We start from the raw sequence: 26,421 nt of genomic DNA, 5'->3' as shown, positions 1-26,421 counted from the left end.
TTGCAACAGTGTAAAAAAGGCATGCCATGAGCGTCGGCATTGAGTAGTCCGTTCAACTCGATCGGAGCATTATACAGAGTTAGAGTCCCCCAATCCATTGCATGGCCAAGATTTGCAAGCTGCGCATTTATTCCCCTCTCTATCAATATGAAAAGAAGTTACTTAAAACCTGACTAAAGACATCATTTTCCCTCACAAAAGAGTTTTATTGCATTAAGAAAAGAAAATAAATAAAAACTTCAATCCACTTTTTTTTTCTAAACCAAACCAAACATGTCACTCAAAGATGAGTAAAATGCAAAATTTCATGTAATATCACTCCTTAAAATTTTATATAAGAATTTTTAAATCAATCCGAACATCGCGGGATCTACATAGGATTAATGTTATTATCTTACAATAACTGTGTCTAACACAGATGAACACACTTGAAAAAGAGTATGTATGCAGCTATAGTAAGCAACAGCATCAGAACGCAAGCTAAGCAGTTAGCTTTGCAATGGTGTCCATCCCACATAGACACACCATTCGTTAGTCCTACCAAAAACCTTCGGATGAAGAGCAACCTTTGGTGTTTCGATCATTCAAATAGTTACGAGGTGACTAGCGATAGATATATGCTTTGGATCTTACTCAAAGGCATGAGGAATCACAGCATGATCAATGGAGTGGTTTGAGGTGGAAAACCTGGCATGCTGGCACATAAGACTGTTCTGCTGCTGCTTCGTCGAACTTCTTACTTGCATCTTCGTTCTCTTCAAGGTTGGCCTGGACGAAGAACCTTATCCACCACGACGGGGTCCTAAATTTGGCCTTTAGACGAGAAAATTAAAGAAATCAATTTAAGGTCGATCCTATCCATCAATATCTAGTGTATTCAAGTTCTATAAAAGTATATATGACACCATCGAGAAATAAAATCTGGAGTATAGATTGGTGACTTACAGGGCGTCCAAACTTTGACATCTCCGCTATTTTGGCTCTTCGCTGACCTGGAATTCCTGCAAGTTCAACAAAATTAAATTCTTGGGTTATAAGTAGTTATGAACAGATACTGCATTATAACAGAATCAGTAGTACTCAAAATATATATATATATATATATATATATATTGGTTTTAAGGCCAATCCTCATGCAATGATCTGAAATGATTTTCTACGAGTCATTCTTATTAGACACTGAAGGTGAAAGCTAATTATGTTGAGGTGATCGAGAATATAAATGGGAGTGTGCTAAAATATTTACCAGAGAAGACGACTAAACCATCAGCAGCCACCCTAGCCAACTCGGGAAGAGTCTTGTTAATATATTTTGGGGACAGGTAATCCACGGCATCTGAGACGATGACAAGGGAGAATGACTTGGCACGGTAGGGAAGTCGAAACTTGATATCAGCAGCACGCACAATCCCTTTGCCAACCAGACTCTTGCAATTGGCATCAGCATCTTCTAAGTCATACGGTTCAATGCCCCACACTTCAGTATCCTCGTCGTTTAATAATTTGGAGACTACTGAGCACGTGTCTGGGCCGACATGCAATACTTTATTTATGCTTTCACCGTACGCCTTTTTGAGTATAGGATATGCTCTTAGAAGCTCTAATGTGCATGAAACGCCACCTACATAAAGTCAGATGAGGTTTTTCGAGCTTCAAATTTGCATTTGGTATGAGTGCAAGAACGGGAATCCACAATAGGCCTTCTGATTAACAAAATCCTAATGGGTACCACAGCACAAATAGAAATGAATGGAGGCCAATGAATCTTCACAAAACTGATCTTAAACAGCAAGAAGAAAATTAAATACACGAGTTTGCCAATAATGCAGCTAATTACGTTAAAGTTCAACAGAGCAACAATATTCTAGGCACCTTTAACCATGCTTTTGGTAAGAACAGAAATGATCGACCATCTTATATGTCTTCATGGGCTAATGAAAGAGACGAAACAATACTTGGAATTTAATCATCAAGATACCAATGGCGCAAGAGTCATTGCAATTTACCTTGGAGTCTATTGAAATCTTCAAGTCTGCTTCTTCCACCTGTCACATAGAGACTTTAAAACTCAAAATCAATGTAAAAAGTAGAAAGTTTGTAAGAAACCCAAGAAAAGGGTAAATCAGCAGCTTCACTTCAAAGTTTATTTTAATAATTATAACATTGCATTTAATCATTTATCCCTAATTTTATGGGTCTAACAATTCTCTCAGCGATCAATAAGAGCAAAGGTAACAAACAACGAGCAATAGGCCAGTGTATATACCTGAACCATGATATAGGTAACCAACAATGAGCAATGCACCCTGAAAGTTTTGCAAAGAATACACTTTTCAGTATTATTGCCTCTAAATTAAATCAACTGACAATTATCATGTCAAGGTCATTATGGTGATTAACAAATGTTTCAATAAGCTGTAATTTCTTGCTATTAAGATATATGATTGTAAAGAAAGGAACTAAGTAACTAACAGTTACCGCTTACCACAACCACGAGTCCTATAGACAAAAAAGATGGGCGTGATTTTGGATGCAAGGAGCCCACAAATGGAATGTTTGCAGGATCCATCAGACGACGGGACGTATTTGGCCTTCTTGACATTGTAACTAAGTCGCAATTAGCAAGTAAGACGACCTAGTGCAATTTAAGACAAGCTAAGGGTTAATTCTTAGGTAAATGAAAGAAAAGAAGCAATATTTAAGTGAAAGTGGGTATCTGAATGAAAACACATATTTTCATTAGCTGGCAGATCAGAATACCACAACTTCAAAAGTTGACAAGAGCACAACTATGTATTTAATGAAACATGGACTCTGGTGGTTTTGTCACCGAAAGCACCTCTGATTATAAGTTTACAAGAAACACATTGTATGGCTCAAAGAATTCTTAGATTAGGGAATATAAAGACCCCAATTATATGGTCCATATGGAAAAATTCATCCTTTTTATACTGTCATCTAAATCATGAGTAGTGAGAGACCTCTGACTCTCCTATTAATCACACTAAAGAAACTTCATCTTAGAGTTCACCCAAGATAGATCAAGTGTGTCATTTATATGCTTCGGGAAAAACCCAACCAGCTCATGGAGACACACACACACACACGTATAATGTAGAAGAATACAACACGGCATATATAATTACGGGACCATCTGGGTACACTTCTGCCAAAAACATCAAGAACAAATCACAAAATGATGTGCTAGACGCCTAGACCGTTAGTTGAACTCCTTTCCTCATAATGTCCAAGTTAAGACACAACTTCTAACTTCTAATAGTCTTTTCTTTTTCTCTTTAGATAAGATTCAATTGCCTAGGACTATACAAATCAGAACTTAACACAGGCTATAATTATAAGATAAGGAGTATAAAGCTTGCATTTTTATAGCACTTTCCCCTCAAGTACAATTAACTAATCCCTACAAGACATCTGAAACTTCGAAACAACATCGAATTTGGTTACTATTCCATAAAGCATCCTAGATAAAAATCCGACATCATAGAAGTAAAAAAGTTAACACCTAATTAACCTGATCCACTAGATGTCTGGTCTGGATTTAACAATTCGGGTATGTATGGAATTTGATTTTAATCCAAAAGCTCGCAACTTTAACCACTGGATTGAACATTAAGCACATAAACAAGCAAGAAGCGAAATGCCATATATAGGGAAACTAGATAAAACAGAGTAAAAGAAAAACAATGGCATTTCATTCAAGTACAGTAAGCTAAACAAGTGCATATCAAAAGCCAAACGAAATGGCATTCGGATAAAGAATAGAGTTTGAACTATGGAACAGTAGCAACTAGTTGAGTGGTACCAGAGAGGAAACAGACGAGCTGATGAACTGTTCGATCTGATTTCTGAAACTCTGAATCTTTTCGGTTTAGCTCCACTTCTGTAGCTGGGAAAAAAAACATAGACGAATCCTGGACGAGAAAAACACGGGTTTTCCTCGGATTAGAAAGTTGTTTTTCTTTAGGATTTAAAAATTAAAATAAATTGTTCTTCTAGTTGAAAACTATGACTATGATCAACATTCAACAACCCAGATTTCGTTAATTACTCCCTCTTAATCTAGATGGATTGTCCGGCCCATAACCTCGTTGTATTCTCTGGAATTTGGGCTGTTGAATCAATGTAAATGGGCCGATTATCTTTCCAGCCCATTATCTGTGGTATTGAGTTTTCAAAGGAATATAATGGGCTAGTGTGGAGCCCAATATTCCAAAATGGGTGGGGATCAAAAATGCTGGCTGTGGGGTTCGAACCCACGCGCACTTATGTGCAGAAGATCTTAAGTCTTCCCCCTTAACCTCTCGGGCAAACCAGCTGATTGATTATACGTGTTGAATTAAACTATAAGGCCTTTTTACTTTGTGCATATATTTATTAGTCAATTAATTTTATTATGCTTTTTTTTAAAAAAAATAATAATGACGTACCAATCACATGTGCCTCTTGAACTATATATAATCATACATGATATGTCTATTTACAATAGAGATTGTGGTAATAAGTATTATGTTTACTTACACTAGAGATTGTGGTAATAAGTATTAATTGTATTCGATACAACTCAAAATAACATATATAGTTCCACTTAATATAAAAAATAAATGTATCAAATAGTTTCCCTGTATTATATTATTGATGGGTTATATGATAGCAAACGTATCACACTGCAAGACTAGGAAATCATAGTTGTGTATAGAATTACTGTGCTACTTGACTAAATGTGCACACATGTCAACCAAAGCTCCAAATGTAAGCCACCTTATTACATGTCATTATAGTGTTAATTGCGAGTACTAGTATAAATAGGATCTTTCATTTGTATCTCAAGATCGTATTATACTTCACATCAAAACTTGTAGTAACTTACTTTTGTAAAATTAATCAAGTTTATCCAATCACTATTTATTAACTGTTTTTTTTAAACGTCTTACTGTTAAATCTTTCAATACGAATGAACATAGTGTGACCACACTTTTTACCTAATGTATTGTTGAACATGATTCTACGATATCAATTATAAATAATAGTAAAACAAGATATGTATGTACAATACAACCACGTATTGCCCAATTTAATTACACTTGCACAAGGTTTTATTTCTTGAAATGGACCGGACATGGCGTATAGGATTTGGTCCCACATCGAGATTTGATACTCTGGCCTCTAGTGTGATCCAACAGCGTCGGCCACGACGGTCCACCACCGAGGATCCACCTTTTTGTCCGCAATACTAATAAATTAATTAAAAGTAATACCAACCATGCATGTATAAAAATAATCGCAACTATTATTTGAATGTGTATACTGTGTAATAACAAGTAAATCAATCTTATAGAATAAGTTAATTAATAAGGGTTCAAGCCTGATGCTCGTGGGAGATGTCTATTGACCATATTCGTTTGAGTCAGTCGAACAATCTAAGTTGGTTTATCTCTTTATGATCTTTTGTTGGTTAATGTCACAAGGCGTACGTAAATCAAATGAGAGGTAAATCACACTGGAAATACTCTATGTAAGTATGCAACAGACTCGATCGATAGAGTATTAGAAATATGTATATATTTGATCTTAATCAAATAAATTACATGTATTTTCACGTAATTGATATTTAATGAATTAGATATAACTTTTTAATTTCACAAATCAAATTGAAAATCATAATATATTGTATATGATATTGCAGCTCATATATAGCATATGCGCATAGTGTCATGGAATCTAAAATGAACTATAATGGTGTAAACTAACATGCATTAAATCCACTATGATAAAAAAATACTTAGTTCCGGCCAATAACATATTATATACCATGTGGTATAAGTCATGATATCATATTTTATATTATTTGTAGTTTTTTATATGCACGATACACATAAATAAATGTCTATTAATAGCGCTTAAGGTTAAAATCGTAATTATATGAACATATTTTAAAAAAGTAATAGTATATAAACAAATTTAAAAATCAAATGAGAGTTATAATAGGATTGCATTAGTGTTTAATGAGAGAGTTCAACAAGATGTCCAATGTTCTGAGATAAGGGATTGTTTGATTCACATAATATTAAATTATTTTAGGGAATGACAGAATGTTAACATTGTTAGGGATGTTAGATCATGTGTTTGGTTAAAATTTAAGTTAATATTGTCTAATACCACACATTTAATTAGTAGATTTAGACTTTGAAGTCTTCGGCCGCCATGTTGGGCTAGTTAATATCTACCGTATTAATTAAGTCTATTGGACTAAGTTACTAGAACGCTACCCCTCTTCGATCACTGGTAAAACACATATTATACACTTTGAAAAATAATTAAGCATATACACAAAAGCACCATGGCAACTTGAGGTAAAGATTCAAGTAACCTCATTTAAACATGTATTAATTGATTTACTTAAAACTCTAGTAGCTGGCCTGGCCTAAGCATAGATAAGGGGAAATATAATGGGGAAATGAAAGGAAAACTGGTCCAATATAAGCTATATAAATACGTACACGATCAAAGTAACGTATTTTGGATGACTATAGAAATTATGGTAAATTTTTTCACGTGTAATAATTCATAAATTATATATAAAAAAATTATTATGCAATATGTTTGATTAAAAAAATATTAACAAAAATTAAATCGATAACTTTTTTGATGTGATGATCCTATTTTATCCACTTAATTATATATTTCGGGACGTACTACTGGTACAAATTTAATCTATGAAAAGCAGTCGGCTAGCTAGGGTAGCTTACATCAAGCCTACTTTGTACGTAAACACACCATCAAGGAAAATAAAAATACTTGGCGGCGTACATAGTTTCATGGTTTGAAAAATTTGTCCATAAATAAATAAATAAATAAATAAATATATATATATATATATATATATATATATATATATATTGTTCATGTATACTATGTATAATTGTACAAAATATATACTACGTAATATATTTGTATAGGTATTGATGCACAAAAACTTATAGCACATAACTTTATTTGGTTAGGTGGTTGAAAAATCCGTATTAATAAATAAATAATGATCTTATTTCACGTAACTATTTCATGTGTGGATGTAGGTCATGTTTGGTAGCATAGATAGTTTATCAGTCATTTTGACTTATTTAACCAAATATTATATATTTGACTTGATTAAACAATCAATCTAAGTGTTGCACCGGCTGCGATTGCAACCATGATGTATGAAGACCGTATGGGAGTGAGTTCCCTCCGTCGAGTACCCGTGTCCAGGGCTATCGTCACCTAATTTTGTCCGTCTGTTTTGGGTATCCCCCTCTTCTGTTTAAACAAAAAAAAATAAAATTAAACAATCTATTCTCAAAAAAAAATATTAAATAAACAATCAATATAAGTGTTTGATTAATTAGTTTTTTGTAATAGGATAACAACTTATTGATTCAAAATGCTAAAATAAAAAAAAAAACTACTAAAAATAACTTTTTCGATCAATTTTTTTAGAAAGTCATTTTGCATGTAATCAACTATCAGCTAACTAATTTTCGAAACACTTTTACAATCAGATAATGCCATCAACTAGTCAAATCCACTAACCCAATCAGTTTAAGTATTCAATTGCACTTTTTAAAAATTCATGAACCTAATTGCACTTTTTGTGTAAAATTGAAGGGTTTATTTAACTATTTTATCAAAAAAAGAATAAATTTAAGTTGATATGTCTTTGATGATGGTGTCCGTTAACTCGATGAGATTATCCCATTTCTATAAAAAAAAGAACATGGTTTGAAAGGAGGTGTTGGCATAAGTAAAATATGACTTCCTATCAACTCGTCTCCACTCATTTGAAATAACACAAATAAAGTGTCATTACATTACATGATAATTGGCAAGAGTACCTAAATTATGATAACAAGTGAAACATACTCCACATGAAAATCATTCTCATTAACCTTAAACACATGATTCTTAATATCGACACAACTCATCATTCGCACTTATAACGCTTTACATGAAAATGTACCTGCCGAGACATTTTCAGTTAAAGATGGATGCTTTTTTTCTTGATACTTCTAGGATGAAAAGGAGCAAAAAAGTTAAGAATGGCAGCAACCACCCATCTCGCTTCTGCTACAAGTGACGATCTTTCGCAGATCCCGGAGAAATCAAGAAAAAAGCGAGCGGCACAAACCGCATAAAATGGTTCTCTGTAATAAGTTGTAGAAAATTGTAACCGCAGTGAAAGAAACAACAACGCCTCCCCAAAACGCAAGCGAATTGCCAGTTTGCCACCATCGTGACAAGTACGGTAGTGCCTATTAAAAGTAAGAGGACCTGGACCCTTCTATCACAACACGATATAATAAAACTCTCATCACCATCATCCCAAGGAAGCTCAAACTTTCACCATTGTTTACGATACAAACACATATTCTATTATATTCCCTCGCATATTTGCTTCTGTTGCTGGGAAAAAAAGGAACCCATCATCAAAAAGTTATCTTCTTGGCCCTCAATTTCATCTCTCTCGCTCTCTGTATTTGTCTTGGGAGTGAAAGTGTGAAACCCAGATTCTATTTTGTCTTGTGAGGTTGAGAAATGGAGGGGATAGACTACGGGGAATCGATTCTCTAACAGCGAATTTAACTTTTAGGGCTCAGGTTTTTGAAGGAGGACTGTTCTGGGTTGTTGTGAGGAATGGCGGTGGAGTACAAATGTTGCGAAACAGGGTTCTTCATTCACATCATTGTAATCGTTTTTTTGGTTGCTTTCGCGGGTTTAATGTCGGGACTTACGCTGGGGCTCATGTCGCTCAGCCTTGTTGATCTTGAAGTTCTTGCCAAGTCTGGAACTCCCCAAGATCGTAAACATGCCGGTACGGCATCTTTAACTGTGACTGATAAGCTTTATGATTCTGTGTGTCTATTTGTGTTAACTGAAATTAACTAATATTTTGCTTGATCTGTTGGTTATTTAAGTCACTTAACACGTTAGGAGTTATTAAATTGGGCGGATAATCTTTGGCAAAACTAAAGACACAAACTTTACTGGATATGGTAAGTTTGGGCCTATCGGCGCCACCTTTGATTTGGAGAGACATTTTTAGAGAACCTTTGCCATTTATGTGTTTGTCTCTCCTTCATGGAGTTGGGGTGGGTGATGGCTAATGAATATAGTATTGATGCTTTTGGATTCTTCAGTTTGGCACTTTGAGGGTAACTGGGTAAGTCATCTATGGCCCAAAAAATACTAGTTTTTTGCAAGTCATCCACTGTGCTTTCATGGTGGTTGAGCATTTTGCTTTCATCCTCTCTAGTTTCTTTCAGAAAAGTGACTGAGAATACTGCAGAGAAATTTAGAACTAGAGTTTTGATGTAGTACTTGAATTGCTTAGAGATAACGTTGCAATTGAAAAGGCGAGAAGTTCATGCCTTTGGAAAGCTAATTGCCATTTTCTAATGTGTAAAAAATAGATGTTATTATCTTTGACTATCGTGCTATGAATGTTTTTGTTATACTTTCTTTTGTATTCTCATATATACATCTTTTGTTTTGTAATTTTCTTTTTCACTTTTGATATCAGCAAAGATATTACCAGTTGTGAAAAATCAACATCTGTTGCTATGCACACTCCTAATTTGCAATGCTGCAGCCATGGAGGTATGAATAATGGGTATATTTATTCAAGGAAGCACTTTTCTGAGTTTCTTTCTTTAATATGATATAGTTTGAAAGTTGAAATTTTTTCTGTTCTTTTTAGGCGCTTCCAATATTCCTTGATGGTCTAATTACAGCTTGGGGTGCTATCCTGATATCTGTCACTTTGATTCTTTTGTTTGGTGAGGTGAGTATTTTTTGTTTGGTCGTGCTAAAATTTGAAACCTACAAACTCTGGTCACTATTGAATGGGCACAGGCTCTCTGGAGTTCAGCTGCTTTCGAGGGGAGAATATCTTCAACTGATTAGTGAAATCACAATGATGTTTGATGTACACTGATTGCTATTTGCAACTTGTGCAGATCATACCACAGTCGGTGTGCTCGAGATATGGATTGGCAATAGGTGCTTTTACAGCACCAGTTGTCCGTGTTCTTGTCTGGATATGCTTTCCCATTGCATATCCTATTAGCAAGGTAAACATGTCTGCTCAGTGTTGTTGCTAAAGTTGTTTAATGCTTCATGAGAAAAATTGTCCTTTTAACATATTCTAAAGTTCTGTTTGACAATTGTCTGTTTTTGCCGAAATATTTATTTTTCTTTGAACTTAGTATGGTATTTATTGGCCTTTGAAATCTATTGGTGTTTCAAGACAGTTACCACTTTCCCATTATTTTCAGCTGTTGGACTTCTTGCTAGGTCATGAGAATAAAGCACTTTTCCGTCGAGCTGAATTGAAAACTCTGGTTAATTTGCATGGAAATGAGGTATGCGGTTAATATGTCTTGTTTACTTTGTTGTTAGGTGAATGATGTCATCGTTTCTGTTCTCTTTTCCATGCTAGCGTGTGAACTCATCCTTTCTTAACTAAGGTCCCGAGTCTTTTGCTGTATTCTCCATTTTCTGCAGGCAGGTAAAGGTGGAGAGCTCACACACGACGAGACAACAATAATTGCTGGTGCTCTCGAGCTTCATGAAAAAACAGCTAGTGATGCCATGACCCCTATATCTGACACGTTTGCAATAGATATTAATGCCACACTGGACAGGTAATGCACACTTTGAGATGCTCTGATATGGAAAACATGTTGGATTTCGACTTATCTAGTTGTGTTTACTCTCATTACGACAGGGATTTGATGAGTTTAATTTTGGAGAAGGGGCATAGCAGAATACCGGTCTACTATGAGCAGCCTACAAACATAATAGGGCTTATTCTGGTACTTTACAACTTCTTCCTTTGCAATACGGTGGTTCTTTGTGTGCTTGGTTGTATACACTGATGCTTTTAGACATTTTTAGGATAAGTGGCCTCCTATAATCGTATTTGGATCTTAAAATTAGGGTTCTATTCTCCTTTCCAATCATCTTTGGGGTGGTTTCCTTTGATCTTACACGCTAGGCAGGGTCTACTGGCTTAAAAATGTACCCCATTGCTTGACGCTTGATATGCTCACATATGCATTCTGCATAATCCCTCTATTTATAGCCCGAGGCCTAAAACCAACTTTGTTGGAATTGAGGTGGCCAATTGTTGGCCAAGTTTACTGCAATAGCATATGATGAATGTGAAAATTACCTCATTTACAGTGAAATGTTTCTGTTTTCTATCGTTATCATCTACATATATCAACACGTGGCAATATTTATCTGCCTTTCTTAACCAATATATATAGGTTTTCATTCCATTGTTTCTTTTGATGTTATAGGTCAAAAACTTGCTGACTGTCCATCCAGAAGACAACATTCCTGTGAAGAATGTTACTATTCGGAGGATTCCACGGTAATCCTTTCTTCTTCTGAAATTTAGGTTTGGTGTAGTTTTTAAGTGCTCAAGCATTAGCCCTTTTTTAGAATCAAGTGCTTACCACTACGGGTCTACGGCACTACGCCAAAAAGCTATAGCTCATAGCGAAAGTGCTAACTTTATTTCTTAATACTGTCACATTTTCGAGAGATAGGGTGCTGGACTTGACCCTTCAGGTTTCTGCCCAACAATCCCCTAGCCACCTGGTGTTGGACTAGGCCCTTCACCGCCCTTCGCCCAACACCATTCTTGTTTTAGAATTCTCTTAATTTGGAAACTGCCATTTCTTTTTCTTTCAAGTTCCCTGCATCCAAATGTATGTTTAGGATGAACAAACATAGTCAAGTCTGTTGTCTCCATTTTAGTGTTCGGTGTTACCATGCCACTCGGTCCCATTTACATTTGTTCTTTCTGAAGTTGAAAGTGTTTTGATTGATGCCTCTACGATATTCCTTGTAAATGTATGCTCTGTAACTCCTTGCTCCCAGGGTCCTGGAAACTATGCCATTAGACGACATCTTGAACGAGTTTCAGAAGGGTCACAGCCACATGGCTGTGGTCGTACGACAAAGCAACAAGAAGGCAGAACAGACTGCCACCGAAGCCTCTCCCAATGGTTAGCACTTCGTTAGCTCACAGTATTTCCTCCCAATCTCTCCCTCTCTCATCTCCCGGTCTCCCTTTTCTTTTTACACTATAGACGTGGTACCCGAATTGAAGGTAGACATTGATGGAGAAAAGACTCCCTTGCATAAGAGCCTTAAGACGAAACAACGATCACTGCAGAAGCTGAAAAGCTTCCCCAACACCGGAAGCAATTCGTTCAAGGCCACTAGGAGCAAGAAGTGGAAGGACATGTATGCAGACATTCTGCCAATGGATGGAAATCCGTTGCCAAAACTCCCCGAAGAAGAAGAGGTCGTCGGAATCATAACCATGGAAGACGTTATCGAAGAGCTTTTGCAGGCAAGCTTGACTAATATCTGAAATGTTGGATTCATGACTGAAATTAAAGTTTTATCTGACTCTTGACATTGTTTTTGTGCAGGAAGAGATCTATGATGAGACAGATCATCAGGTGGAGGAATCATGACACAAAGTTATCATCTTTATATGAATGCAAGATCAGAAATCCCAAGAATATATGCAAGCAGAGAAAATTTTGAATCTGTAATAGAACTATACATTTCTGTGGTTGGCTGTAATCAGAATCAATTCCCAGAGATGTAAAAACACTGTATTTTGGATCAGAAAATTTGCTGTATTTTAGTTTAAAGTATATTCATTTTCTCTCGAATTTCTCCTTTTGTAACTGTATAATATTAGCATAACCATCATCTTTGGATGGGGAAATATATCAATATTTATTTATTGTTATTTACTCCGTATTAAATATGGAGTTATTATGAATTTCTTTTAGAGTCAATATCGCCCTCACTGAGGAGGTTTACGACCTCATATTTAGAAAAGTCATTTCGTGTCACTAGATCACTGAGAGAGTCTATGATCTCATATTTCGGAAAGTCATTTCGTGTCACTAGATTACAAAGTTATTGACTGCTGTTATGAAATTTAATCTATTGATGTATATCTTTAAAAAGTGCATGTTATTAGACGGTGACGATTTAAAAAATCTAAGACCTCATCAACGAGATTCAAACCTATGACCATCTATCTGAAATGGAATTGGAATGTCATCACACTACATTATAATGAACGCGCTAATTGTGATTATTTAACTTTGTCAATACAAGAAAAATATTACAGGGTATGTGAGTATCCGTATCCTATTTTTTACTCTCAATTTTTATTCGAACTCGTCACATCAGGAAGTAAAGATTGAGGGATTGCATATACTATCCCTATACTATATATATATATAAAAAAAGAAAAAATATAGGAGGCTTTGTTGACTCGCCGTCATCTGTTAAAACCTCAGCCACTAGGGTTTCAGATTGTGGACATCAAAGATCACTCTCTCTGAGCTGAAGGCTGACAACGTTTTACACTTTATAGGATTGGTGAAGACTAAAAGCTGTAATCTTTACTCTCTACCCTGTGAGAAATGGCGGCGATTCATCAGATTCTTTCTCCTTCAATCTCTTCTTCAGCCTCTGCCTTCGTAGGCCAGAACAAGCTCAACTTAAGGTAGTCATTTCCATAGCATTTTATTTTTACTATTACAGTTCTATGAATTTCTCGAAACATAAACGTTCATAGTATTAAATTTCATATCTTCAATTCGATTCAGGCCTCAACAAGTATCTGTAGTGCAGAAAGCTAGCCGGGTTGTGAAATGTGTTGCAGCGCCGGAGCAAACTGGTATAAACCGCACACATACAAAAGATGAAATGTGAAGTAATAACACTGTTATATTGACATGAATATTGCTTTTCTTATACACTCTGAACAAGGAGAAATGTAGGAAGAAGGATATATTGTTTCATCTGATAACCAAGACTTGCAATTTGCAAGAGCAGCTGAAGTTTTTATTTTTGTGTTTTGGAATAGAGTCTTCCTGTGTATGCTTATATGCTTTTGCAATATCGACTTGCACTAATGATGCCTCCTACATTGTCTGAAGCTTACACGACAAATGTGTCTCGCAATGAGAACTTGGCAAAACTTCAAGCTGGTTATCTCTTTCCTGAAGTCTGTATCTTTCTCCCTCCCTTAACTATTTTCTTTTTCATACTTTTTGTTCAGCTACATTATGGTAGAATGCGAATGAAACTTAATTGTTGCCACTTTCTCCTCCTTAGATTGCTAGAAGGAGAGCTGCACACATGCTGAAGCACCCTGATGCCAAAATTATAAGCCTTGGAATTGGTGACACTACTGAGCCCATTCCTGAAGTAATAACATCTGCCATGTCAAAGGTAGTGTTCTTAGTCTTGTTTGTGAACCTAATCAAACATATTACTTGGGTTTGCTGGTTTTTTACTTTATTGGGTGTTTTCTTGTGTAATTCACATTCATTGGCCCAGAACAAATTTGCTCTTTATTTGTTGAAAAAAAAACATCTTGCTTTCAAATTGTCTTGTTGCTTGAGTACTTTTTGTTGCAATTCTTTCTCCTTATTACTGATATAAAGTTAGTGATTTCAAAATTAGTATTAGTTGAAAAAAATTCAAAGATTCAAGAAACTATTCTTATCTATGGAGTTATAAAGCCTCAGACTTTGCTATGAAAGGTTAATTATTGAAGTTTTTCTTGGCTTGCAAGTAGAAGGGAAGCCAATTTCCTAATTGAGTTTTCTTTTGCTACTACACATTGACAGAGAGCACAAGCATTGTCAACTCTTGAGGGCTACAGTGGTTATGGAGCTGAACAAGGAGAAAAGGTGTGCTTTTACTGTCATTATCTTTTGATCTGTAGTGCTGCTTTGGATTTTTTTTTCTTCCTTTTTTTTTATTTTTTTTATTTTTATTTTTTAATTTTTTTAAACCGGATTTTTTTCTTCCTAAGCTTTTATTTTCCACTACTCTTAAAACAAGTATATCTAAATTAGAGACACATGTCTATTCATTGGTCCTGGAATACTTGAGTTTATGCAACTTACTTAGTAGTGATAGAAGCTTCAATATACAATGTTGTTCTTTAAACATATTTTTATCTCGTCATATCTTGTATTCCTTTCACTTTCCTTATTGGCTTTAACCCTAGCATAAGTTGACTTAACTGTCACAATGGCTTAAGGATTCATATATGTATTGAACAGCAATTGAGAGCTGCAATAGCTTCAACCTTTTACTCAAAGCTTGGGATAGAGGAGGATGATATTTTTGTGTCAGATGGTGCAAAAAGTGACATATCACGGCTTCAGGTTTTATATTGTTCACGAACTGATAAATCTTCTTGAATATGGAGACTAATGAAATGCTTAATGCCTGTTAACTTTGTCCTTTGCTATTTCATGCAGGTTCTTTTTGGTTCTAATGTGACAATGGCTGTGCAAGACCCATCATACCCGGTAAATTTATTATGTTTTTCCTTTTAGTTAAACTGTTTTCTGAGTTGCTCAATTTACTCGTGAATTTCCATATTATTGGGAAGGCAGATGATAGGCTAAGAAGTAACTGTGTTCTTTAGAACTCCACTTGTTTTATTGGGGTTTTAGTTAAGTTGCTTTTTTTTCCCAGGCCTTGAAGGACAGCTCTATAGTTCAGAATTGTCATATAAATTCTCAACGATATCTTTTTATCTTTCTTTTTTATTGTAGGCCTATGTGGACTCTAGTGTTATCTTGGGCCAAACTGGGCAGTATCAGAAGGATGTTGAGAAGTATGGGAATATTGCATACATGAAATGTACACCAGAAAATGGGTTCTTTCCTGATCTATCTTTGGTTCCTCGGACAGATATCATATTTTTCTGTTCACCTAATAACCCAACTGGTTCAACTGCATCAAGGGAGCAGCTAACTAAATTGGTACAATTCGCTAAGAGCAATGGGTCGATCATAGTCTATGATTCTGCATATGCAATGTATATATCAGATGACAGTCCAAAATCAATCTTTGAGATCCCTGGAGCCAAAGAGGTAAAGCTAAAGTTTGAAATGGGATTTCCAGTTTGTGTCAGTGTAGTATAGCCCTTTGATATTCTCACTTTTACTTTTCCTTAAATCCTCTGATCTCCTACTCGTTCAATTTTGTTTGGATCTATTGTGAGGAAAAATCAAATAAAAATTTCATTTCTCTTTTCATTCCTATTACGTCAGTACATTTTCCTGATTAGTTGGAAATAACTTGTTTTCCTTTTGTCTCTTCTCTTCAACCCAACCTCTGTATCCTCTCTTAAGAAAAGACCAACTAAGTTGAATCTTGTACTTGACTTTCAGGTTGCAATTGAGGTTTCCTCATTCTCCAAGTATGCCGGTTTTACTGGTGTTCGTTTAGGTTGGACTGTTGTTCCAAAAACTCTCTTGTTTTCTGATGGATTCCCCGTGGCCAAGGATTTCAATCGCATTGTTTGTACATGCTTCAATGGTGCATCCAATATTGCCCAGTCTGGCGGACTGGCATGCCTTTCACCTGAAGGTTTTGAGGTCAGTTCCACGACTTTAACCAAAACGAAAACCTTCATGAGAGCAAGGGTTTAACCTCAATGGCAGAACAATTATATTCAACTGCTTTTACCTTCCTCCCTACCCACATTTTCATTTGCATATTGTACATGTATCTAGCTTTCAGCTTGACACATCTAAAATTTTCCCATGTCCAGGCGATGTTGGAGACAGTTAGCTATTACAAAGAAAACACCAAGATCATAACGGAGACGTTCAATTCGTTAGGTTTTAAGGTGTACGGAGGGAAAAACGCCCCATATGTGTGGGTACATTTCCCCGGTCGAAGCTCATGGGAGGTGTTCAGCGAGATTCTTGAGAAGACACACGTCGTGACCACACCTGGCAGCGGTTTTGGACCTGCGGGAGAAGGTTTTGTTAGAGTTAGTGCCTTTGGACACCGAGAGAATGTGTTGGAAGCCTGCCGGAGATTCAAACAATTGTACAAGTGAAAATAAACCATTGCCGCCCTCAATGTTCTTGCAGATGGAGTTCAAGAACCTCAGTCTTTGTTTTTTTTCTTATGTAGACATGTAGTTTTATTTGGTGAATTTTTGAACATCATATGATCTTTGATATTTACTAGTTTACCCAAAGTTTTATGGTAACACAACTCTAAATTAGCCAGAGTGTAATATAGATATCAAATAATGGAGTGCCATGGTACCCAAAAAGAAGCATTTTTACCCTCATCTCAAACCATTCCTTTGATCAAACCGTTCATTCCCAATCTCCTGGAATGAAGAATCCACCATTTTACAACCTCAAAAAAAGGGAAAAAGAAAAAAAAAATCCCAAAGTATCATTTTGCTAGCAGCCAAAAAGGAATGGGGGGCCAGGATGAGAGAATTTTGAGAGCCACAGAGAATAGCAAAAAGGGATAAATTGTTCAAAAAACCTGTTTCCACAAAAAAATAAAGGAAAAATCACCAATTTTCTGGAATATTTTCAATTTTGTATCACCACCTTATATCATTCCTCATTTTATCTACACAGCACTCTTTTTTCCACACTTTCATCAACACACACAGCCTTACTGGTTATAGTAACCCAAACTTGGTACAGAAAGATGCAGCCTTCAACTGCAGAACGTATTGCACGACTGTCTGCTCATATCAGTCCTTCAAATCTTCAGGTTTGTACTTCATGCTTTCTTTAGCAGATAATTCATTCTGTATTGCTTCATATTGCAGCATAATTTTCTGTTAAAAAGACACTAGACAAGCTGTGTGTGTTTAGAAAACGAAACAGCTCTAGTCTTTATTGGGTAGATGTCAATTGAATGATTGATAGTTTGATACTCCATGTTTGGTTTCATGGTGTGGATAAAGATGGGGGAGAGTTCCATGTTGGAGAGGGCTAACTGCAGAGCAAAAGGCGGTGCACCCGGATTCAAAGTTGCGATTCTTGGTGCTGCTGGAGGCATTGGTCAACCACTCGCAATGTTGATGAAGATGAATCCATTGGTGTCAGTTCTTCACCTCTATGATGTTGTCAACAGCCCGGGAGTCACTGCTGATATTAGCCACATGGACACCGGCGCTGTTGTAAGTTTCCATCTCTTGACACCATTTTTTTTTTTCTTTCTCCGAGTGAAACATGCCAAAATCTTGGTGTTTCTTGATTTCAGGTGCGAGGCTTTCTGGGACAGAAAGAGCTCGAGGCTGCACTGACCGGGATGGATCTTGTGGTCATTCCTGCTGGTGTGCCGAGGAAGCCAGGAATGACGAGAGATGACCTTTTCAACATCAATGCCGGGATTGTGAGGACTCTGTGCGAAGGAATCGCCAAGTGCTGCCCAAATGCACTTGTCAACTTGATCAGCAATCCTGTCAACTCCACAGTTCCAATTGCAGCAGAAGTTTTCAAGAAAGCGGGCATTTATGATCCTAAGAAGCTTCTTGGAGTCACCATGCTCGACGTTGTGAGAGCCAACACTTTCGTGGTATGTCCCGACACTTCCTCTCACAACTTTGGGCAATTGTCCACTGCCATTTTACCTCAACTAATGTACACCACAGCTTTAACTGATATGAAACTATGCAGAATTGCAGATTGCAGAATCCTTTGACTTGCGTTTCTTAGCTACCTTAGTCATAGTTTCTGTTAAAACATGGAAATTTAGAATTAATGATTCTTCTGAGGTATTTACAGGCAGAAGTTTTGGGACTAGATCCTAGGGAGGTTGATGTTCCTGTTGTTGGAGGTCATGCAGGGGTGACGATTTTGCCTCTTCTCTCTCAGGTCTGAAAAACACATGCTTCTAAGTTGTAGCATAGATAACAAATAGTAGTTTTGTGCAGCCTAAAAATAGATACAAACTTTGTAATCCTCCATAGGTCAAACCGCCATGCTCATTCACACCCGAGGAAACAGAATTCCTGACAAAGCGCATTCAAGACGGTGGGACAGAAGTAGTTCAGGTAAACAACATTAAACAGCAGTGAAAATATTCAAAGAAACCTTGTTGTTGCTACTGTTTGTTGACATGTTTGAACCTGCATCTTTGCAGGCGAAGGCCGGGGCAGGATCTGCAACTTTATCAATGGTGAGATCTTTAATTTTTTATTTTTTTTTTTGCTGAATTTCCCACAGAATCTATAGCCAAACAACACTCGGGTCTCTTTAACATAACGAATGCATGTACAAACATTGTGCAGGCGTACGCTGCTGTTAAATTTGCAGATTTATGCCTCCGGGGCTTAAGAGGAGATGCTGGTATCGTGGCATGTGCCTACGTAGATTCTAAGGTAGTCCCTCCGATCCTTCACTGATGAGCTTCATTTCTCGTATTGTTTTTCCTTACGAGGCTGCAATGGCTTTCACAGGTCACAGAACTCCCTTTCTTCGCCTCAAAGGTGAGGCTTGGGCGCGGTGGAGCTGAGGAGGTGTACCAACTTGGACCCCTGAATGAGTATGAAAGGTATGATTGATTCTGGACTGCCCAAGTCTGCAAATTCTGCAGAAAATTCGCAAAGATTAGTCTTTTGTTTTCTCACAAAATGGTCTGTATGTAACAGGATTGGATTGGAGAAGGCAAAGCAAGAGTTGGCAACCAGCATTCAGAAGGGAGTTTCTTTCATCAAGAAATAGAAATCTGGGAATATCCCTTTGTCATTAAGGTCTTGTATTTCCACATAAATGTAAGTGATAAGAAGAGCCATGAAAATCTCACTTCTCTAGCATGGAAACCACTCCCCTATACAAAAACTGTATGTGTTTTACTGTTCTTGCTTGAGGAAAGTTCACTATGCATTCTCTGTATTCACGAGCAATCAAGAAAGTATTTAAAATTGCATTAGCAGTTCGTTTACCAACATTTGCATTAATGATTGCTGATCACTAGTTTTCTTCGAACCAAGTTAGTTAGATAATTGGCTTGATAATTATAAAAGTTTGAGTCGGTCAGCTAATCAAGCTGATTTAACTCCTTGTGACCTTTTGCCGACTAAGGTGGATGTAGATTTTATCTAGAGTGCACATTTAAATAACGACCCCAAGTTTTCCACGGAAGAGTTTGTTGTGTAATATCTTCTTGACCAGGGAACCAGTATTCCTATAGGATTAATCCATTTGTGATGATATTGTGTAATATCTTCTTGGCCAGGGAACCAATATCCAATAGGATTAATCCATTTGTGATGATATTATTATGAGTATACAATTCAAACATGAAGATAATTACGCCGACCATTTATTAGACGATCATATGTTGTCGGCTTGCCACCCAAAGACTCTTGCAAGTTGCAAGACTTGCAACTGCTTAGTTTCAGTTTTCAAAGCACTCACAAGGAGTTAAACTATACATATATACACTACGTGAACATCAATGTCATCATAGATTTCATAAAATTAAAAAATGCAGTTTTAGCAATAGTAATTGCCACTAGGTTACCTAGGTTATGAGGTTGGTTAAACTATTGACATGATAATTATAATATTACATGTTTAATTTTTAGAAAGAATTGTTTATTGACCTTCTTGGTTTGAACCGATTAGTTATGAACAATCTAGGTTAGTTTATTTCATTGTGATCCATTGATGTCTAGTATAGAGCCACAAAGTGAAGTTTATTCAAGTGTAATGATTGTAAGTTCTTTTGTCACTAAAAATTAAACAAAAAAAGTATCATCACTTTACTAAGAAAATTTTGTATCATCACCTTACTAAGAAAATTTTGTGTGGTGAATTCAACTAAGAAGGTGTTACAAGAACTGAACATATAACTTTCAAGTATAAGAATTATATTCTATCCGCTTGATCAGAGATATGTTTCATAGTTTTTTTTGTTCCTTGAGAGGGAGGGAACCTTAAGAAGAAGTGTTGAAAATTGTAATTATTTTTTCAATAAAAAACAGTTGAGTTTCACCAAACTGTAACATCATTATCTTTGACAAAAACTTATATGTAATATTTCTTACTTTAGTTCAGTGGGAACCCTAGCTTATGGTATCTTTTCTTTGACTTTTTATATTTTATTGTTCAGCCTCAAATTATACCTCTTAAAAATAATTAAGGATCTTGTGATCTAATTACACGAAGTGACTCTTTCAAATGAAAAGTCACGGGTTCATGGATGAAACCCCATTCCATTGCTTGTTCCAGTTGGGGAAGAAATATTTTCCTTATCTCCATTTCTAGATCAGATTAGTGCAAAACTCAATATCCAAGAAAACAAATCTAAATATTAAGTTCTTGATCTAGAAATATATACTTAAATTTTTGTCAAATCTTCAACAATAACCAAAATATCAAATACAAAATGCAAGTTGTGAAGAAAGGTATCTCTTTCCTTGTTCTCCAAACTTTGATCCCCATCAATGAGAATTGGATGAAATTGTCATCCTATATCTTGCGCTTAAATTTACATGAGACTAAGTTAGGTCCCATATGAAAAGCCGAATATCGTGAAATAAAATTAACCTATTAATTTGTAAATGACCCTACATCAACAAACTGCAAAATTATATAAGGATCAAATCAAAGAAGATTTCTTCCATCAATATATATTTATTTACATTAATTTAGTGATATGATTAATTGCCACCTAGCTAAGTCATGAAACCTAAAGATTCAGATCTGTATGGAAATTGAATATGAGAATATGATCTAGGGTATGGCCAACAACTCATTTAATTTTTATACTACTTGCCTAAAATGGAATAAACTATGATGTATAGGAGATGGAATGAACTGTATTGGGAGAGCTGCTCATATGCAATTATGTACTTTCTTTCAATATAATAAAGTACATTATTTTGTATAATATATATTCAGTACACGAATAATGTACTTTTAGTATATTAAAAATATATTTTTGTTATGACCAACACAATAATTTGCATATTTTTTTGTTATACAATTTGCATGATTCAATTCGCCGCCAACAAATACTCTGATCCAATCTAATCAAATATATTTTATAAAGCACCACTAGTTATATATTTATAAATGCATCTTAACAAATTAATAATTAAGAAATAATAAATGATTTATTATTATTAGCATAATATAGTTGCCTAGCATGACCGCCACCATTGGTGCACTAATTTTTAAATTTCAATAAAATAATTAGCCGTATTATTGATATAATTGTTATTTTATTTGGAAGCTTCATTGGTGAGTTGAGCAAATTCATTACTCCATAATAGAGAATGTCATGCTCTCATCATCATATCATAGCATAGCATAGTTTTTAATAGGGTTAAGTTTTTTTTTTCCCTCTTTTAAGAGGCAACTTTGTCGAGTTAATTTGATCGTTGACTTAATAATAACTACAAAGTTTCAACAAGTTTTATTTCTTGTGGGCGATGTTTATTGACCTTCTCAGTTTGAATTTGTCAAATATGGACGCGAATCGTTGACTTACATTCGATTAGCGTCTACTAAATTATTTTATTCATGACTGCAAGTAGTTTAATAACTTAGTGAATCGGCATTGGTGCAACTACGAGCTTTCACATATAGTTTGATAACTTAGTGAACTGATATTGGTTCCTTTTGTTTGTTTTACCCTTACATATTATGTCGGTCTATACCATATATTGTAGCGACATAGGTTGATATATAGTACATGATCAAGTCCTAATAGAGTGCACAATTGTATCAAGTATAATAAGATACCGATATCTAAATATTGAATTATTGATGATAAATATAAAAACCAAATGTTGGTAATGAAAGTGAAGAAATTTCTAAATATTGGGGCATTACGAGGTCACAACCAAATTAACAATATTGCAATTATAACATTACATAGACAAAGAAAAGAGGACCCCTCAAATGGTCCTCTAAAACACACTATTTGATACTGGTACAACACCCTGTTTGCCAATTCAGTCCCCAAAAAACCTAAAATCTCCTTTTTGACCACAAGGTTTGGTTTGATATCCTCAAACCTCCCCCAAAAAAATTCAGAAGAAAAAGCCCACAAAAGCCATGAAGTCTCTTTACAACAGGAGGGTAGGGTAACATGGTCAATGAATAGACCATGAAAAAAAATTTGACAAAAAAACCCTCCTACAAAATGAACCTCACAGCAAACAATAAGCTTCATATATGGGCAGATGGTTCCAAAAGGGTGCTTGGCAAACAGGCCTTAATATTAAACCTCGTATGATCCGAAAGTATATATGCATGCATGCATGCATGCCCGAGTTTAGGCAAGATTCCTAGACTCGTTTATTCTCGATATTTTTAAGGTTTCTGAAAATTCAGAGTGGCTGCATCTTGAGAGCTGACCTTAAGTTCATCACAATATCCTTCACTGTCATTGGGAATTTCTCATCCATCTGAAAATTAAAAAAAAAAAAAGATTTAGAGAAAATGATTGATTTTTAGTAGCAGAGTAAAACTGGGTTCGAGTGAGACTCGACTGGATTAGTCTGATACCAGAAAATGTTTTTAATTTACTTTTTACCTGAGCTATTATGGTAATATCAAGGGCAGAACTGCCAAAAGACATGGCAGTGCTATTGGTGACAGAGAGATGGAGCTTTTCCAGTTCAGCAACTGTTCTATCAACAACCCCTTTGCTCTTTTCACAGTGGACTCTAACCAGAACATCTTTATCAGAGATCCTTACTTCGATCTCCGGGAGCAACTCGTCGATGCCAGACAGGTTTTCATCCGAGGAAGAATTCTCAGCATCTGCTAAAACCTCATATTTCTTGACAAAAACTACCGACTGTGCAGACTTCTTCCTTGTCTGCTCTTCCAGTATCTTCACTCTCTCTTGCAGCTGTTTCAAGTGCTTTATTGCATCCCCAAGAACTGACGCCTTGTCCATCTGCAAAATTATACACCACATGGTTATTAACACAAATTAAAGTTTTCTTGATTTTGAGAAAATTAAGATTAGACAGACGTATTGGCCTTTTTAGTTTGAGTCTGTAAGCTATCAGCAACCTAGACTAGTTTAACTTTGTTAGCTGGGGTCAGAAGGCGGGATTTATCCTGTGTAACAGAAGATTAGATTATATTACCTTTTTGAGTCCTGGGACTAGAGCAGAGAGAGCAATGAATCTTAGATTATATTACCTTTTTGAGTCCTGGGACTAGAGCAGAGAGAGCAATGAATCTCTGGCTGAGCTTTTCGCGCCGTTTTCGTTCTGCAATTATGTGATCCTGAGCAGTATTGCTGATCTTCTTGGCTCCCTGGCTGGCCTTGAACACGAAATTTTGGTTCACAAAGGGATCTTGAGAAAGAATGTGATGATGATCAGCATGGAAAGTTATGGCACTGGGATGAGAGATTGTTTCTTCTTTAGGCCTTCTGGTTCTGATTTGGTTGGTGTAATCTGAGTTCACAACGTGAAAACTCTGATGAACAGATTGTGAGCTGAATGCTTGATCATTCTCACTTGAACTCCAGCTGTTAGTCCTGGGATGCTTCATTGCAGCGTCTTCTTCACACGCCTGAGATAATTCCAGTGGCCGTTTCACGCCATAGATTGGCTGATGATGAAGCTGAGAAAATGGCGGATTCAGGCTGTTGTTAAACGTTGCAGACACGGGTATTGCGCTGAGTTCATCCAGAGAGCATATTGGCCAGTGCTGCAGATATGCAGAATCCTCCATTCCCTGATTCATGAAAACATACTTAAAAACTAAGCACACAAAATCACTTTTTTGGAGGACGAGAGAAACTGGCCCGCCACTAGAGGGTTTGATCTTAACTGACAAAAGACCGCAAAAATTTTTGTGACCTAACCAGTAAAAGACTACAAAGAAATAAATCAAGTTATCCATAGTTGATCAGCTCAAACTATGAAAGTTAAGCCAGTAAACCAATTGTCCAGCCCATAGCTGACAGGTTGTCAGGTTCAAACCAAGAAGCTTGCCAATAGGCCGCTCCATTAAAAGTCGAACATGGAACTGATTACCAAATGGACAACCTTACTAGTTTGGCTGGGTTACCCCAAGCATACAAAATTTTGGAATTGCAGTAACAGTCTCAAGACTATTCTTACCAGTTCTGCTAAACTCCGCATATTAGCAATCTCCATTAGAGAAACAGGAGGCCAGGAGGGTCCTGGAAACCATATCAGAGAACATAACTATCAAAAAGACTGATATGATGGGCACTAATTAACATACCAGAGAACAGAAGTTGAAGAAAGTTGCAGATCAGACTTACCTATCACAGATTGGACAAACACTGTCTTTTGAGAAAAAACCCAATCTTTCGACTTCAGAAAACAATGGTGGGCATTTATATTAGTGGTTTCTTGTGAAGGAATAACAACTATTGTCGCCATTTCTTCTATTCCTTCACGGGTTGTTGATGTGAACTGGCATTGCCACATTTGAATATGTGGTTCATTATTGGTATGAACATGATACCTGGTAATTAAAAAATCTTAGTGGGTAGGTTTTTTTTAAGCCAAAAAGGCTACTCATCTTGGATCTTTTTTGTCTTTTCTTGACATTTTTGACGCTGAGAAAATCAATTGCTAGCTAGTTTTTGCAACCGGCTTTGGACTTTTAACCTAACAGCCGTAATTGGTCCCAACTTAAACATTAAACTGATAGGTGAATTGTACGTTTGTCATGTTCAACACTCCCGTCATGTATGAAAATCGATTTCTTTTTGATAGGTTAAAGAATATATGAACCTATAATTCCCATATCATACAGATGTAAGAACATTTTATTGACTTTGATTTGACTCGATCAGTTATGAGTAATTTAAGCGGTTTACTTCATTGTGTTTCTTTGCTGACTAAGATCGAGCTTTACCTAGGGTGAATCAATCAAAGCTGGCTTTGTGTGTTGGAGCCAACGTACGTCAACTATCCAATGAGTTCTCAAGATGTCGCAATCAATTGTGAGTTATTCTCCACATTTCGCGGGGCTTGGATGGCAACCTTTGACTTACCTAGAAGGTGACAAATTATGCACATGTATTATGATCCTACCAGAAGATTTCCAGATCCACATTAATGTTGGAAAATTCTATCCTAGTCATCCATCTACTCCTGTATTTTCATAAGCCAACAAGGCCACTGTTGCTGTCTATTAGGTGTTGAATTTTATTTTTTTTTCTTCTTTGGTTTTGGACTAGTATGTATAATTTCCATTTGTGCCGGCATATTCCTTCCAGGCTTTGATAATTGTAGAGTTGAGCAATACATCACATTTGACATAGACTGTATATTGAAGTACAATTACTAAGGTTTTCTTTATATGATGCATGGAAATTTTTAGATGATAGCTTTTTTTTTTTTTTTTTTTTTTTTTTTTTTGTCTTAATACAACACAAAACTAGTAAATGCTATAATTTTAAAGGGTAAAACTATTAAATTCAAAAGAAATTGTTATATCATGGACTAGGGTTCATATTGCATTGTGAACCATGATACAAAAATTTTGTACCTTCACTTACTTAACACATTCT

At 36.0% G+C, this 26,421-nt stretch overlaps 5 protein-coding genes and 1 non-coding gene across 6 annotated transcripts; 3 read left to right on the top strand and 3 right to left on the bottom strand.

Moving 5' to 3' along the window:
* Window positions 1–303: 303 nt before the first annotated feature.
* On the bottom strand, window positions 304–3,968 carry LOC116032577 (probable pectin methylesterase CGR3). Its single transcript, XM_031275212.1, has 7 exons — window positions 3,824–3,968; window positions 2,486–2,635; window positions 2,267–2,306; window positions 2,007–2,045; window positions 1,247–1,621; window positions 946–1,001; window positions 304–813 (listed from the first exon to the last, which is right to left on the bottom strand). The coding sequence occupies exons 2-7, from the start codon at window positions 2,600–2,602 to the stop codon at window positions 661–663; spliced, it is 780 nt and encodes a 259-aa protein (XP_031131072.1). The 5' UTR covers window positions 2,603–2,635; window positions 3,824–3,968; the 3' UTR covers window positions 304–660.
* A 285-nt stretch (window positions 3,969–4,253) lies between these two features.
* Window positions 4,254–4,336, bottom strand: TRNAL-UAA. The gene has a single exon. It is a non-coding gene; the product is annotated as a tRNA-Leu (tRNA).
* Window positions 4,337–8,210: 3,874 nt separating this feature from the next.
* Window positions 8,211–12,832, top strand: LOC116032650 (DUF21 domain-containing protein At2g14520-like). The gene is made up of 11 exons (XM_031275319.1): window positions 8,211–8,866; window positions 9,575–9,651; window positions 9,752–9,835; window positions 10,011–10,124; window positions 10,329–10,415; window positions 10,558–10,697; window positions 10,781–10,868; window positions 11,358–11,431; window positions 11,944–12,071; window positions 12,156–12,421; window positions 12,504–12,832. The coding sequence occupies exons 1-11, from the start codon at window positions 8,689–8,691 to the stop codon at window positions 12,546–12,548; spliced, it is 1,281 nt and encodes a 426-aa protein (XP_031131179.1). The 5' UTR covers window positions 8,211–8,688; the 3' UTR covers window positions 12,549–12,832.
* Window positions 12,833–13,381: 549 nt separating this feature from the next.
* On the top strand, window positions 13,382–17,215 carry LOC116032051 (LL-diaminopimelate aminotransferase, chloroplastic). Its single transcript, XM_031274441.1, has 10 exons — window positions 13,382–13,603; window positions 13,707–13,777; window positions 14,040–14,107; window positions 14,218–14,334; window positions 14,736–14,798; window positions 15,177–15,281; window positions 15,378–15,428; window positions 15,678–15,998; window positions 16,299–16,505; window positions 16,682–17,215. The coding sequence occupies exons 1-10, from the start codon at window positions 13,521–13,523 to the stop codon at window positions 16,973–16,975; spliced, it is 1,380 nt and encodes a 459-aa protein (XP_031130301.1). The 5' UTR covers window positions 13,382–13,520; the 3' UTR covers window positions 16,976–17,215.
* Window positions 17,216–17,497: 282 nt separating this feature from the next.
* Window positions 17,498–19,836, top strand: LOC116032052 (malate dehydrogenase, glyoxysomal-like). Its single transcript, XM_031274442.1, has 9 exons — window positions 17,498–17,658; window positions 17,855–18,070; window positions 18,154–18,468; window positions 18,678–18,767; window positions 18,863–18,946; window positions 19,036–19,071; window positions 19,184–19,273; window positions 19,352–19,446; window positions 19,544–19,836. Exons 1-9 carry the CDS (start codon window positions 17,593–17,595, stop codon window positions 19,614–19,616), a joined length of 1,065 nt encoding a protein of 354 aa, XP_031130302.1. The 5' UTR covers window positions 17,498–17,592; the 3' UTR covers window positions 19,617–19,836.
* Window positions 19,837–22,700: 2,864 nt separating this feature from the next.
* Window positions 22,701–25,240, bottom strand: LOC116032917 (transcription factor bHLH18-like). Its single transcript, XM_031275654.1, has 5 exons — window positions 25,162–25,240; window positions 24,995–25,056; window positions 24,063–24,605; window positions 23,443–23,811; window positions 22,701–23,314 (listed from the first exon to the last, which is right to left on the bottom strand). Exons 2-5 carry the CDS (start codon window positions 25,028–25,030, stop codon window positions 23,237–23,239), a joined length of 1,026 nt encoding a protein of 341 aa, XP_031131514.1. The 5' UTR covers window positions 25,031–25,056; window positions 25,162–25,240; the 3' UTR covers window positions 22,701–23,236.
* Between the last annotated feature and the right edge of the window lie 1,181 nt (window positions 25,241–26,421).

The sequence above is a fragment of the Ipomoea triloba genome, chromosome 10 (genome assembly GCF_003576645.1).
Source record: "Ipomoea triloba cultivar NCNSP0323 chromosome 10, ASM357664v1".
NCBI lineage: Eukaryota > Viridiplantae > Streptophyta > Magnoliopsida > Solanales > Convolvulaceae > Ipomoea > Ipomoea triloba.
The sequence above is the reverse complement of the archived record's forward strand: the minus strand, read 5'-3'. Positions and strand labels throughout refer to the sequence as shown.